Genomic DNA, 16420 nt, shown 5'->3' with positions numbered 1-16420 from the left:
GAGAGAGAGAGAGAGAGAGATCTAGCTACTACTATGGACTCGTAGGCCCTGAAGGAACTACTCACACATCATCATGGAGGCAGCAAGATTGATGAAGATGGCCTCCCTAATGATTCCCCCCTCCGGCAGAGTACAGGAATAGGGCTCCAGATGGGATCTCTTCGGAACAGATAATTATGGCAGTGATAAATTCTTTCGGGTGTCCCTTTGAGGGCTTCTGAATATTTGGAAATTTATAGGCCAAGAATTAGGGAAAACTGAGCTACGAGGGGCCCACAAGTCAGGGGGGCGCGCCCCCTGTTGGGGAACATAGTAATTTCAAAAAAATTCCTACGCACACGCAAGATCATGGTGATGCATAGCAACGAGAGGGGAGAGTGTGTCCACGTACCCTCGTAGACCGAAAGCGGAAGCGTTAGCACAACGCGTTGATGTAGTCGTACGTCTTCACGATCCGACCGATCAAGTACCGAACGCACGGCACCTCTGAGTTCTGCACACGTTCAACTCGATGACATCCCTCGAACTCCGATCCAGCCAAGCTTTGAGGGAGAGTTCCGTCAGCACGATGGCGTGATGACGATGTTGATGTTCTACCATCGCAGGGCTTTGCCTAAGCACCGCTACAATATTATCAAGGTGGACTATGGTGGAGAGGGGCACCGCACACGGCTAAAAGATCCAAGAGATCAATTGTTGTCTCTATGGATGCCCCTCTCCTCCATATATAAAGGGGGGAGGGCCGGCCAAGGGGAGGAGGCGCGCCCAAGGGGGGGGTCCTACTCCCACCGAGAGTAGGACCTCCTAATTCGGACTGGGCTTGGGGGGCGCCCCTTCCCTTGCTCCTTTCCACTAAAGCCCATTAAGGCCCATATACCTCCCGGGGGGTTCCGATAACCTCCCGGTGCTCCAGTATTATCCTGATCTCACCCAGAACCATTCCGGTATCCAAATATAGTCGTCCAATATATCGATCTTTACGTCTCGACCATTTCGAGACTCCTTGTCATGTCCGTGATCACATCTGGGACTCCGAACTACCTTCGGTACATCAAAACACATAAACTCATAATATAACCGTCATCGAACTTTAAGCGTGCAGACCCTACGGGTTTGAGAACTATGTAGACATGACCGAGACACGTCTCCGGTCAATAACCAATAGCGGAACCTGGATGCTCATGTTGGCTCCTACATATTCTATGAAGATCTTTGTCGGTCAAACCGCATAACAACATACGTTGTTCCCTTTGTCATCGGTATGTTACTTGCCCGAGATTCGATCGTCGGTATCTCAATACCTAGTTCAATCTCACTACCGGCAAGTATCTTTACTCATTCCATAACACATCATCCTGCAACTAACTCATTAGTTGCAATGCTTGCAAGGCTTAAGTGATGTGTATTACCGAGTCGGCCCAGAGATACCTCTCCGACAATCGGAGTGACAAATCCTAATCTCGAAATACGCCAACCCAACAAGTACCTTTGGAGACACTTGTAGAGCACCTTTATAATCACCCAGTTACGTTGTGATGTTTGGTAGCACACAAAATGTTCCTCCGGTAAACGGGAGTTGCATAATCTCATAGTCACAGGAACATGTATAAGTCATGAAGAAAGCAATAGCAACATACTAAATGATCAAGTGCTAAGCTAATGGAATGGGTCAAGTCAATCACATGATTCTCCTAATGATGTGATCCCGTTAATCAAATGACAACTCTTTGTCTATGGCTAGGAAACATAACCATCTTTGATCAACGAGCTAGTCAAGTAGAGGCATACTAGTGACACTCTGTTTGTCTATGTATTCACACATGTATCATGTTTCTGGTTAATACAATTCTAGCATGAATAATAAACATTTATCATGATATAAGGAAATAAATAATAACTTTATTATTGCCTCTAGGGCATATTTCCTTCACCCCCTAGTTTGTTGGGCCCTCGTGGGTCTTCTCATACTTTCCCGAAGCTTCCAGGGTCTATTATTGTCTAGAAAGAATCGTCAAAAACTTCTATAGGTATGTGTTTCCAGGAAAACAAAAAACAAGCAAAAAACAGAACTAGCACAGAACACTAAATTAATAGGTTAGTCCAAAAATAATATAAAATGGCATATAAATAATACAAAAGTGATAATATAATAGCATTGAACAATAAAAAATTATAGATACATAGGAGACATATAAGGCATCCTTGGTGAAGATCGCATCAGCACGAAGGACTGATGCAGCATGGTGGCAGAGCCTCTTCTTTCTTCTTGTCTTGGCCCTTCTTCTTCTATGGAGGTGGTCATGGATTAGCAATGGATATGGAGATGGAGATGGTGATGGATATCAGCATATCGTGTATGGATGATGGATGACCTCTAGGGTTGAGGTGTATATAGGAGGCCTCCTTGGGCCTCCTATGTTGATGTAGCTTCTCCACTTTGATACAAGGGCTCTAGATGAGACAAATCAAATCCCAATACCTCCCATGGTGGCCAAGGAAGTCGTCAGAACAAACTGAGATAAAATCCACGAAGAATCGCGTCTGATCTGGGCGATTTCAGAGCTTGTCGGGGGTGGCGAAGCCTCCCCTTCTTTCTTCTTGTCTTGGCCCTTCTTATTCTATGGAGGTGGTGATGGATTAGCAATGGATATGGAGATGGAGATGGTGATGGATATCGGTATATCGCGTATGGGTGATGGACGACCGCTACGGTTGAGGTGTATATAGGAGGCCTCCTTGGGTCTCCTCCGTTGAGGTAGCTTCTCCACTATGATACAAGGGCTCTAAATGAGCCAAATCAAATCCCAACACCTCCCATGGTGGCCAAGGAAGTTGTCAGAACAAATTGAGATAAAATCCACGAAGAATCGCGTCTGATCTGGGCGATTTCAGAGCTTGTCGGGGGTGGTACGACCATTCCCGGTCATATCGAGCGTTGTCTTTTGCTCTGGACACCTTTAGTAAAATGGTCATCATTTCTTCATATGAACTTTGATTTTGACGTTCTTGGGCTCGTTGGATTCGTATGAATGACGCCAATGCACCTATGGTGTTGGATTTTTAATTTGATCACTTAAAATGTCATAATTAGCACTCCAAAATGCTTGGGTTTGGTGCCTGGAAATCTCCCGTATTGGTCCCAACCCTGGCCTTTTCATCGTGTTTGGCCCATGGTTACTCGAAAGCACCTAGACACAACAAACCAAAGATAACTAATAAAAACTACAAACTATGTAATGCTCACAACGAAAAGGGTAAAAAACAGAAAGCATGCATAATGGACATGTACTTTGTTCAATGGGACATGATATATGGAGTAGTATTCAATAAATGAGTTTAAAAATGCATATAAAATAGAGCCACTGTTAATCTTGATGCAAGACTTACAAATTTTATGTTTTTCCATTCTTCCGTTTACGCATGCATACCTATCCTACTTTCAGGGTCTTTTGTAGGATTCGAACCAAAGAATATAAGCGAGGCCCAACACAGTCTAGAGGATTCAAAATCTAGCCTATGTAGTGTGAATAAGTAGTACTGGTCTGAACTAAACAACACATGTTTCTTGTCCTGTCTCCTCCTACAAGAGCCCTAGACGGGAGCTGATGTCTATCGCTCATAGCGAGCGCTACCTTGCATCTCTCAAGCAAGATGGGTCTGGTCCAGCGAGCGAGTGCACGCCTATTTTTTGTTTTCTTCTTTCCCATTTCATTTTTTCGATCAGATTAATTTATAATTTGAAGAAAACTCCCAAATAATTTTTTCGTAAATTCAGGAAAATATTTATGGTTATTTAAAAATTGTTCGTGAATGCAAAATATGTTCACAAATTCAATATATGTTCACGAATTCAAAAAATATTCATGAAATTTGAAACTATTATGAATTTTTATAAAGTTCACAATTTCAGGAAAAAAAGTTCATGAATTTTAAAAAATGTTCACGAAAAATACAAGAAATGTCCACGAACATTTTTTGAAAATCGGAAAAAATTGTATGAAACCTCTAACAATTTTCAAAATCGCGAATTGTTTTTAAAATTTGTGAACATTTCTTAAAATTGTGAACTATTTTTGAATTTTTGGACATTCGTTTTATAAATGGGAACAGTTTTTTTATTTTTCAAACATTTTTTGAGGAACACATTTTTTTTAAATGCGAACAAATTGTGAAATCTCAATTATTCTTTGAAATGATTGAATATTTTTGTATTAGTAAGCATTTTTGTGAAAACACGCACAAAATTTGAAAACATAATCATTTTAGAAAATTCCAAACTTTTTTTGGAAATGCAAATAATTAGGAAATCTTGAACATTTTCTGGATATTTCTTGAAATTTGTGAATTATAGAAACAAAAAAGAGAAGAAAAAAATAAACCAGCAAACCAGTAAGAAAACGAATCGGGAACCTTCGACAAGGTTCGAAAAAACTCTTAGGAACCTTGTAAAATCGGTCCTGGCAGTTTTCTCGCTCAATTTATAATGGGCCGGCCCGTCCACGGTCCCTAGTGAGGAAACGCTACGCTAGGGATTGCAACGGGCGATATATAGCGTTCGTGGCCTCTAAAAAAATGCAGTTGTGGCCCCGGACGGCCACCGTCCATGGACGATGCAACTACTACACTGCACCTGCACGATCACACGAACGGTGACAGACTGGGCGCGTCAAACCCGTCCTCTCGCTCCTCAATCATCCAATCGGCACGGCCGGACTACGGGCAGACACGCGCGAAACCGGCGGAAGAACCCACCGCCCCCACCCCACCCCCCATTGGCGCGCCGCGCGGTACTTGACCTGCCTTCGGCAAGTTGGCAAGTCGCCTATGCCCTACCACACACCGCGTCCATGTGACGCGACGTGGGGGAGGTGCGAGGAAGACGCGGCCGAGCCTTCCATTTTTCAACTCCTAGTCCTATACATACAGCGGCGCCCCGGGGCTCGGATCGGATCTACAGCAATCAGTCTCGACCTTCAGTCGTGCTGCCTACCCATCAGCATATAATTCCTGATCGAGCGAGCGGGAGAGGAAGGCGAGATCAGTCAGATCAGGCCCGGAGAGAAGATGGCGCAGGGGACGCTGGAGGTGCTGCTCGTCGGAGCCAAGGGACTCGAGAACACCGACTACCTCTGTAAGCTACCTTCGGCCTCTCCCTCCCCACATCGAGTTCTTTTCTGCTTGAATTCGGCTCTGCTTTCCCGTTCCCCGCTCGATCAAGTAGCTCGGTGAAGTGATGGCCTCCCGATCAGCCAGATCGGCGCAATATTCTCGAGTTGTTTGTGCTTTCGCCTTTGCTGGTGTCTAATTGGCGGGATCGATTCTCGCTGACGAGTTCCGTGGCTGCGAATTGTTTGCTGCAGGCAACATGGACCCGTACGCGGTTCTAAAATGCACATCGCAGGAGCAGAAGAGCACCGTCGCCTCAGGTAAATTTCTTCGTTAGCTTGCAAATATTTTGCTCACAGTATATAGGAAACCTTATATATCTCTTCAATTTATCGATCAACGCTTTCGTTCACTAGTAGCGTTCAAAACGATATCTTAATGATAGTGAAATCTGGTCCTTGTGGTCCTTCACAAAGAAAAAAACGAGCACTGGTGCTGAATGAGTCCTATGTTCCACGTGCTGCTAGAAAGCTATCAGGCTTGAAGCTTGAGTCTGTCATGTGTTTTGCCATGTCAGTAATGTCTGGACACTTGAACAGCAGGAAAATCTAGACGATCATAATAAGAACGCAGATCGATTCAGAATGGCAGCAACCAATGCGCTAAAAGCACGTTAATTAAGTAGTTAACGCATCTTATTTTCCCACCTCGTTTGCGATAAGCCGAATCAACCGTGGATCCTTCCATGAGGAAAATTGGAAATCATCAAGACATGTTAAAAGCAGCAGCATGCATCTAAATGCTGCTGTGCATGTGTGCTATTGACTTCTTTATGAGATGTAACTTGACTTCACTCGATGCATGCAGGAAAGGGAAGTGATCCTGAATGGAACGAAACCTTTGTGTTCACCGTCTCTGAGAATGCAACCGAGCTCGTCATCAAGCTCCTCGACAGTGATGGTGGCACGGACGACGACAGCGTTGGTGAAGCAACGTAAGTCGAAATGAGCTAGGAGTAGCAATTTTGGTCCTGTGTCAGTTTCTATCCCTGAAGATGTGGCCAACCCAGAGTGTTCCTTTGAGTTAGTTGTGGGGCTGGCGGTCTTACATAAAACTGGCTCAAATGTTTGGCGAAATCTGTTTTTGAAACACTTGCAGTTTGCATTTCGATTGATGTCGCAGCATCGCGGGATGCAAAATTGAATGATCGCAGATTGCATCATCCACTACAACTCTGAGTATTTGATTCTTTCAGGATCCCATTGGATGGAGTGTACACTGAAGGAAGCATCCCACCAACTGTTTACAATGTTGTCAAAGACGAAGAGTACCGTGGAGAAATCAAAATCGGTCTGACGTTCACTCCGGAGGTAGCTGTCTTACATTCATGTTCAGGGACTAAACCCATTTCACTTTACCGTGTCCTCTGTTTCTCTGTGGCTAACTAAACGTCTGCATTAGTAACTGTATATGCAAGCTTGTAGGGCCTTATTCGCTGTTAACAGTTTTCACATATGATAAACTGATCACCACCACACACTTGGCTGTAATTCTTCAACTCCCTCCACAGATACATTCCGTTTGAGCGACAAGTAACATGGATCGGAGGAAGTACCATCTTTTAGCCTTTCAACTTCTAGTTTCAGCACCACCAATTGTGTAGAGTATCCGGGTCTTATTTTTATGCTCCTTCGATGCCTTCCTTTTCTTTTCTTTTTTTGACACGTCAACTGCGGGCTTACACAAGCCTGAAATGCTTTCCATTTTTATGAAGATGAACGAGCTGGTCCTTCTTCTGACCTCAATACTTACATTTCTGCTAAATGCTTTTCTCTGTTCACAGGAGGCTCGTGATGAGGATCAACCCGAGGAAAACTACGGTGGGTGGAACCAATCATCTTGAGAAGAAGTAGGTGCTTTGCTGAACTGTGGTGCGTGACAAGTCGTGTGCTAGAACTAAAGCCTATTTTAATTGTTAAAGACTGTATTTATCATTGATTCCATCAATTATGGATAAGCTACAAATCTCCTTATTGATTGGTATCGTTTTCTAGTATTCAAATTTGTAATAACAGTGTTCCCCACTTGTATGAAGTATGAGCCCTCTTTAATGTCACTAAATTGATTTGCAATGGTGATGGCCCCATTTCTTAATAGAGAAGGTTGTGTGCATCAATTGATGCAAAGGCCAAAGGCACTCGCTTGTTTTCTTCCTTTTTGGAAAGAGTACATTTTCTCCTTTCTTTTGTCGATGGTGCTTCCTTTGTTGTAGATATTCAATCTAGCCTACATGTGAGGATGAAATCCACTTATAACAACCCTATCGTCCATGGTGACCTACCAATTTTCTATCTTTTGAATGCCGAAGTGGGAACTAAAAAGAATAGACAAGATATGGTGACATTTCCACCGGGGGAAAGAGTTAGGGGTACCCTAACATCCTCGAATTTTACAAGTTTGATCATGCTTTTCGCCTCTAGTGGTCGTGGTTTCACTGACCAAGCTTCAACCTAGTAGAGCTTCAATAGTGGTACTAGTTTAAAACTGGTGCTACTATGAAAATGACCTCAGTGACAGGATTTAGAGAACCTAGTAGTTTGGGGTTGATGTAGTTGTTGTGCTTCGGAAGTTGGAACTACCGGGTTCTCATGTTGGTGCCTCTGGGAAGCCTTTCTCTTCTTAGCTGCTAAGTCCATCGCTCTGTCAACACTGCAGGTTTTGGTTTGGTATTGCCGAGTTTGTATTCTGGATCTGGGTTTGTTGACTGCTTCCTTTGTCGGGTTTTGTGTACAGTAGCTCCATGAAAAAGTTTTGTTGTGCGGCATGAATCACACTTCAAACCTCGATAGTATCGATTTTGTGCCGTTGGTTTTAATCTCAATTGGATTCTATTTGAGAAACAACAAGATTCATCCATCGTTGATATCCTAACCCCTCTTTATTGCTTTTGGAACTATACGCATGTTTACATTTAGTAACACATTGGTCCATTAAAATTTTGTCATTCATCATTAAAACCCACTGGAGGGCCATAGATACACCTTCACCGGTCCTAACTATGGTGTGGCACGATGATGACTTCTCAAAGAAGGGGCATGCACATGTCGTGAACCTCCATCATCATCACGATGGGTAACAGATCCAAATACGTCTTTTGGCAGGATCGATGGATGCTTGGATGGTTGAACCCCTAATCCTTCTCTAACAGCAAGAACTGTTTGGTCTCGGTGGAGAAAGAGTTGGCAAGTCAAAGTTAGATTTGATCTCTCCAAACATGTACACTTTATGGCACATCGCTGACTTATGTAGTTATGTGACCTTTGGTTGGGATTACGTGACATTCTGCTTTCCACTTTGCTAGATGTCATGGTCATCCTATGGTTCATACACGGTTGGCATACCATATAGAATCTCGAGAAGCAGCTCCTCCTTTCCTCGCTAGCAAAATTTGGACCATCCAAACAGAACCAAAAATGCAATTCTTCTCTTGGCTCAAGATCCTCTTAGGAGGTTATGCGCGCATGTAGTTGTTCTCATTAGTCCCATTTGTAAGCTCTCCATATTTACCCGCAAACGGTTCCACATTTGTCCAATGACTACCATTAAGATGTTTGTTCTTCTATAGGTATGTTTTTTGCAAGCCAAGCCATGATCTCGATTTTGCCAACAAATAAGAACAACATCAACTCATCGTTTAAAAGAAAAAGGTTGTCGGCCTCCTGAAGGAAGAGTGAAAAGCAACTATTTGCTTGATTGTATACATTATGTGGGTGTTTTGGAAGGAAAGAAATTGCAGAATCTACCTAAATATTGCGACCCAACATTAAAATTGTGATGATAGTTCCTGAGAGAATGTAGTGGCAGGATTTTGGCCTAACTGGATCCCAAAGACGATGCACTTGTGGCCCCTCTCACTATCAACTCTAGGGTTCTAGCATTTTCTTCTCATTGTAACCTTGCATTTAAAATCATATTCTATATTTACATGAGATTTCACATCCCCACTTGTATTAAAAGCATGGTGGTATTATCTTGAAATTTGATTTTGAAAAGGTTCACAACAAAGTTAACTAGGATTTTTATTGGAATGCCATAAATCAGAGTCTTTAAACCCTATTTGATGTAGCTGGATTAAGAGTATCATTTACAATGGAATTGTTATTGTTAAACTGAACAACACCACAAGCCCTTATGAAAGTGCCAAAAGTGTGAGGTAGGTGGACCATCTACCTCCTGTAATCTGACAGGTGAGTGCCATACTAAAATTGTTAAAAATTCCCAAAGGAATGATATGCTAGTTGTTGATTGCTGACCTTATTGATAAAACAGTGGTTGTAATTTAATACATTGATGATACAACTATTTGTATTGATTGTGACCCTGATAAGGCTCTAAACCCTAAAGTTCTCCTTTATTCCTTTGAGCTTATATCTGGTTTTTATAAATCAACTTCCAAAGTGAAAGTTTTCGTGCTGGAGGAGACAATGACATTGCGAACTTATATGCTAATCTTTTGACTGTCAAATTGGTCAATTTCCTATGAGATATTTGATAGTTGCTATCAGGTTTTCCTCTCTAAAAAATGTGGGCATGTACTTGAAGGAAATATGCCCTAGAGGCAATAATGAAGTTATTATTTATTTCCTTATATCATGATAAATGTTTATTGTTCATGCTAGAATTGTATTAACCGGAAACTTAGTACATGTGTGAATACGTAGACAAACTGAGTGTCATTAGTATGCCTCTACTTGACTAGCTCGTTAATCAAAGATGGTTAAGTTTCAGAGCCATGGACAAGAGTTTTCATTTGATGAACGAGATCACGTCATTAGAGAATGATGTGATTGACTTGACCCATCCGTTAGCTTAGCACTATGATCGTTTAGTTTATTGCTATTGCTTTCTTCATGACTTATACATGTTCCTATGACCGAGATTATGCAACTCCCGAATACCGAGGAACACTTAGTGTGCTATCAAACGTCACAACATAACTGGGTGACTATAAATATGCTCTACAGGTGTCTCCAATGGTGTTTGTTGAGTTGGCATAGATCGAGATTAGGATTTGTCACTCTGTGTATCGGAGAGGTATCTCTGGGCCCTCTCAGTAATGCACATCACTATAAGCCTTGCAAGCAATGTGACTAATGAGTTAGTTACGGGATGTTGCATTACGGAACGAGTAAAGAGACTTGCCGGTAACGAGATTGAACTAGGTATTGAGATACCGACGATCGAATCTCGGGAAAGTAACATACCGATGACAAACGGAACAACGTATGTTGTTATACGGTTTGACCGATAAAGATCTTCGTAGAATATGTGGGAGCCAATATGAACATCCAGGTTCCGCTATTGGTTATTGACCGGAGATGTGTCTTGGTCATGTCTACATAGTTCTCGAACCCGTAGGGTCCGCACGCTTAACGTTCGATGACGATCGGTATTATGAGTTTATGTGTTTTGATGTACCGAAGGTAGTTCGGAGTCCCGGATATGACCACGAACACGACGAGGAGTCTCGAAATGGCCAAGACATAAATATTGATATATTGGACGGCTATATTCGGACACCGTAAGTGTTCCGGATGATTTCGGAGAAAACCGGAGTGTCGGAGGGTTACCGGAACCCCCGCGGGGAAAGTTGGGCCTTCATGGGCCATAGGGAAGAGGGGAGCCAGCCCACAAGGGGCAGCCGCGCCCCTCCCTATAGGGAGTCCGAATTGGACTAGGGAGGGGGGCGCGCGCCCCCTTTCCTTCTCTTCCTCTCCCTTCCTTCCTTCCCCTTCCCCTCCTAGTTGGACTAGGAAAGGGGGAGTCCTACTCCTACTAGGAGGAGGACTCCTCCCCTCCGTGGCGCGCCGTAGGGCCGGCCGGCCTTCCCCCTTGCTCCTTTATATATGGGACAGGGGGCACCCTAGAACACACAAGTTGATTGTTTCCAGCGATGTGCGGTGCCCTCCCTCCATCATAATCCTCCTCGATCATATCGTCGTAGTGCTTAGGCGAAGCCCTGCGCCGGTAGCTTCATCATCACCGTCATCACGGCGTCGTGCTAACAAAGCTCTCCCTCGACACTCAGCTGGATCGAGAGTTCGTGGGACGTCACCGATCCGAACGTGTGCAGATTGCGGAGGTGCCGTACTTTCGGTACTAGGATCGGTCGGATCGTGAAGACGTACAACTACATCAACCGCGTTGTCATAATGCTTCCGCTTACAGTCTACGAGGGTACGTGGACAACACTCTTCCCCTCTTGTTGCTATGCATCACCATGATAGATCTTGTGTGTGCGTAGGAAAATTTCTGAAATTACTACGTTACCCTACAGTACTACCTTAGGCTAAATACTTGAATAAGTTTGATTCTTGGAGAGGGTATGCTATTTTCATTGGAGAAAGAACTATCCTGAGGAATGCTAATTGACCAATAATTCTTCCTATCATATGTCCATGCTCACATTGAACAAAACTTTTATTGAGAGACTTGATAAACATAAAGGCATACTATTTTGGCAGTGTCGTAATATGGAAAAATGGTATTACCTTATTAAGTAGTCTAGAATATGTAGATCCAAAAAGGAAAGGGACCAGCGAGTTAAGGACCTTAGGCCAGTCAGTGATGGTATGATTTGGCCGGTCAGTTTTGTTCAGACTCTATAGTAGTGTGTGGAGGTTGAACACTAATATGGGTTGGGCTCTGGCAGGTGATCATTAAAGCCAAATACCTCAATAATCAAACTATGGCGTATGACAAACATAAGTTATTTTATTCTCCTTGTTGGAAGGCCATTCTTAAAGTGAAAGACCTTTACATATTGGTCCAAAAATTAAGCCAAGATTTGGTAATATTACTAGATTGTGGAAATATTCTCTTAACAAACAATCTCCCCTTTGTGAGCAATTCCCACAATCTTTTGATATTTGTAATGCACATGATTTTACGATTGAAATGCTCCAGTGCTCCACGGAGTATATATGACTACTTTTCAGGAGAAGGCCATCTCCCGACCTTATGGATCAATGTGAATCTTTCCTTGCTTATTTTGCTAGTCTTAATATTTTTGATGACCCTAATGAGAAATACTAGTCCAAGGAGAAAATGATATGTTATTTACCACTAAATCGATGTACAATGGTGGGAAACCTCCTTAGCAGGTTGAAATCACAAATGGGCTTGGGGATGCAAAATTACCACTAGAAAACTAATCTTCCTATTCCAGTTGTTTCAACATGTTGTGTTAACAAGAGAGGCAATGAAAAAGAAAAATTAATTAACAACTCTAGTTGCTCCTTTTCTGATCAGGTTGAGTCCTCTCAACACATAGTTTTCCCGTGCCTTGTGGCAAGGGTGGTGTGGAGAACAATGCACTCGGTCTTTGGTACTGATATTTTCCCTAACAATATCTGGTAATATTTCCTTGGTGCTATTCTTTTTGTCCTAATGGAGAGAAGTTCTTTACTATTGTTTCGCGGTTGTTATATATATGGGCTATATGGAATTTTTGCAATAGAGTCACTTTTGAGAATAATATGTTTGAAAGTCCTTTTAAAGATCATTTCTACGACATGCACTTCCTGTTATCCTCGATAGATCATAAAAAAAACTAGAGATCTGGATGCGCTGAAGAAATAGGTTGGGATACTTCGAAGCAAGGTTGTGAACGTGATGTTGCTAGAGACACTAGGGTTGGTACATCAAACTAATTCTTCCCCACTCACTGGTCTTGCTGTCATTGCATGTTAGATTTGTGGTGCTAATGTGGTTAATTTCATAGGAGCACCCAAGTGATACATCCCTTGAATCTGACCCAGCCATGCACCTAGGGATCCAGGCCTAGTTATATTTTTCAGATGTACTCGTGATGTATATTAATTTCCAATGGTTTCCAAATTCTGCAATAAATGCAAGCTGATATGTGTAACCTGGGCCATGTGACAACCAATTAGGATCACACTAGCATGTGGAAGAATTTTCCACTTTAGATTTTAATCACACTGCACATATAATAAGTTTCGGTTAATAAGACTAGTTTGTTCATGGATTCAACCTACGTAGTTCAAAGATTCCAATATTTTTTAACTCAAGTTACTAACCTAAACTCAAACTTAAAAGTAGAAATTCATAGGTTCCATGTTCTCAATAGAAGTTTTGAGCTTAAACTTGCATACATCATACATGCTCATATTACAAAGAAAATTACTTAAGTTTCAAACTTAAATTAGAACATTAAATCTTCTTACAAGCATGATGGGATATGCCATTTGTGCGCTAATCCAGAAGCCTAATGGCATCGTCAAATGCACATACATTCTTCACAGGTTGAAGCCTCAACATCAGCATCACAGTACATAATCACTAAGTAAACGTAACTAATAAAGTGGCTACTCAAAAAAATTGTCTAAAATAACTGAAAAGACAGACTACTGAACAAATGCACGGAAATGTGCAATCAATATATTATAATTCTAAAAAGTCCAACATCGCATGTTTTTGGGAAGACCCTCTCGAATTATCATTAATGGATGTTAACATTTCTAGCATTTCAAGATACTAATTCCTAGAAATTTCAAGATGCCAATTCTTTGAATTATGTCTTCTAAGAGAACTAAGAATGTTATGATATTGTAATTCTTAAAATCCAAGGTCGCCTGTTTTGGGGAAGACCCTCTCCAATTATCATTAATGGATGTTAACATTTCTAACATTTCAAGACATTAATTCCTAGAAATTTCAAGATACCAATTCTTTGAATTATGTCTTCTAAGAGAACTAAGAATGGCGTGATACTAGTTCCATGATTTTTTGAAAGAAATCATTTACTAAAGTTCCTGGATTAAATTAAAAATAAAAGTTTAAAATGAGAATTCGACGATCCTCATTTCGACAAATTTCATGATGATGACTTTAGCTTTTGTTTCTCAAGTAAAAAAAGCTGAGAATTTCATGATACGGATTCTAGGATTTTGTTAGAAGGCAGTTAGCATTTGTACTAGTTTGTTAGCAAAACTAAGTGTTGTTGTTCTACTAAGTAATCACTGCACTGGGAGCACCAATGCATCATGTACTTGTATTGATCGAGCCATCAAGGTTGACCTCACAATTCAATACGCTGCACACCAAAAATTCAACAGTGCTATGTGTTCAGAGGAGTAACTCCCTTGCACTCAATAAAAGGCATTTAAAGGAGTCATTACAATGTATAGCCCATTTATTTGTTGGTATTTTTCATCAATACATTTAATATATAGATCTAGAGAGAATAACATTCGGTAGAGATATATATAGGGGTGTTGCGCACCTAAGAGCCAAAAATCGGCTTCCGCCCTAGAGATGTAGGTGTCTTTATTTTCTCTTGTCTTTTTTCTTTTTCGTTTAGTTTCATTGAATCACTTAGATATGCAATGAGTATGGCACATCTAGATGTGCCCTAGACATATCCTTATGTTTACTATCTTGTCCGTCGTGTAAGAAACTTTTTGACATGTTTATGTGATAACAGGTTTTCAGCCCATGATAAACATGCATGACTTGCTTTTCCTTTTTTTATCGTCCTCTGAATCTTCGTATGTTTCTTTTGCGGGGATTGAATCTTTGTATGTCAAAAGTAATAGAAAGGAGACTTAGCTCGGTTAAAAAAATAACAGAACGCCCATCTGTTCCTGAAAAAACAGAGTCTGCGGAAATCAGCACCGTGATGGCATGATACATGCATGTTCTCCTGACATGTTTTTCCTGGTGATGATCGTAGATTATGGCTTAAATTTGCACTGACTCAAACTGACTGCCGGTCTAGACCGGCTGTTGTTTGACCTTCCAGCCGGACTACACGGCCAAGCCTTTCCTGCCTATCTCCTGCCGAATCAAAAGACCAACGTAACCTACCAACAGTTTTTAATCTCCTACTTTTCTCGCCATGTGAGGGGGTAAAGATAACAACAAATGTGTACTGATGAGATCACGCCCATAAGCAAACAAAAAGGCTAGTGAGGATCAATCATATTTTAGCCATGGCGTGACAAAGCACCCGCTTGTCGTGGCGCCCTTGTCCGCTTGCCACGCCTTGGCCAACGCGAAATGACCCTAAACGCCCTCCGAAATTAAACACTGAGGACAGCCATTGACCGCTCCAAGCTCTCGCAGGGACAGGGCTGCAGCAAGCTCCCAATCAATCAATCAGTCAATCAATAATTGTCCTGCTGTTTCAGATCTTTGCTCCAAAGAAGTAGTGAAAATCATGGAGGAAGAAGAAGATACATCGTACATGTAATTTACACTATTTCTTTGGATGCAACCTCCGGAGCTCGATCTAATGGGCTAGCTAATTACAGTTACATCACTGCATATGTGATTGTATCGTCCACACACTACTCAGTCGCTCGCTAGATAGCCGGCGTTCTTCCGCGCGAGAAAAATGGGAGCGAGGAAGAACCTGCGCGGCGCTAGTTGTGCAGCGGGTTCGGCCCCTGCGGCACCAGCCTCTTGGAGTCGCCGAGCGCCGCCGCCGCCGCGCCGCCGGCACGAGTGGCCGTCGTCGTCGTCGTGGTGGACGCCGTGCGTCCCGTCGGCGTCGCCCCGCGCTTCCAGGCGGCGACGTCCGCCCTGGGGATCCTGTGGCCGCAGCTGAAGGTGGCGAGCTCGGACGCCAGGACGAGGAGAAGCACCGCCAGCAGCTGCAGGGCGCCGCCGGTGTCCCTCACCATGCTAAGGACAGAGGTGGGTGGGAGGGGAGGAGCGGGCTGGCCGGCCGGCCGGCCTCCCGGAAGAGGAGGGGGCGGTTCTGTACTTGTGCGCGTAACTGCGTTTGTATGGACGCGCAGCTAGCAGCCGAGCGGAGTGTTTGGGCGCTGGGAGAGGCGTGCGTTGTTGCCTTGTGCCGTAGGTGCTACTAATAAGATGGCCGGATGGGGTCGTCGGTCACCGTTTCCCGATCCGCGGCGTGGATTGCCCGTGTGTAGGGGAGGGGGATGATTGAGGCTTTGAGGGTGAGGGGTGGCCGGTTGACTATACAAAAATAGCAGGCCTGGCTGGCCAACTCATGTGATGTGATGTGTCTGTGTTGTGTTGTGCAAGATGCATATCATGCGTGTGTTGTATTTCTTGGATGGCCGTTTGTATCCATGTGTTGGACCTCTCCCCGGTTTCATTAGCGAAACCGCATAGTTCGATAGCACTACAAAGCGAAAGTAAATATAAAACGGAAATACACATTAGTGCGCGTGCGCTCGTGTCTCGTCTCGAGCGGCCGCTCAAGAACCGTTCGATCGGCTCCCATCGCACGGCCGCGCCCGCCAGGTGTTACCTGCCC

At 43.0% G+C, this 16420-nt stretch overlaps 2 protein-coding genes across 2 annotated transcripts; one reads left to right on the top strand and one right to left on the bottom strand.

The window, feature by feature from the left end:
• Positions 1-4776: 4776 nt before the first annotated feature.
• On the top strand, positions 4777-7244 carry LOC119355766 (elicitor-responsive protein 3-like). Its single transcript, XM_037622635.1, has 5 exons — positions 4777-5131; positions 5361-5426; positions 5974-6100; positions 6362-6476; positions 6950-7244. Exons 1-5 carry the CDS (start codon positions 5065-5067, stop codon positions 7007-7009), a joined length of 435 nt encoding a protein of 144 aa, XP_037478532.1. The 5' UTR covers positions 4777-5064; the 3' UTR covers positions 7010-7244.
• A 7988-nt stretch (positions 7245-15232) lies between these two features.
• Positions 15233-16085, bottom strand: LOC119359706. Its single transcript, XM_037625811.1, has one exon. It carries the CDS (start codon positions 15813-15815, stop codon positions 15555-15557), a length of 261 nt encoding a protein of 86 aa, XP_037481708.1. The 5' UTR covers positions 15816-16085; the 3' UTR covers positions 15233-15554.
• Positions 16086-16420: the final 335 nt, after the last annotated feature.

Source organism: Triticum dicoccoides, chromosome 2A (genome assembly GCF_002162155.2).
Source record: "Triticum dicoccoides isolate Atlit2015 ecotype Zavitan chromosome 2A, WEW_v2.0, whole genome shotgun sequence".
In the NCBI taxonomy this organism is placed as follows: Eukaryota; Viridiplantae; Streptophyta; class Magnoliopsida; order Poales; family Poaceae; genus Triticum; species Triticum dicoccoides.
Note: the sequence above shows the minus strand (reverse complement) of the source record. Positions and strands in the feature narration are given on the sequence as shown.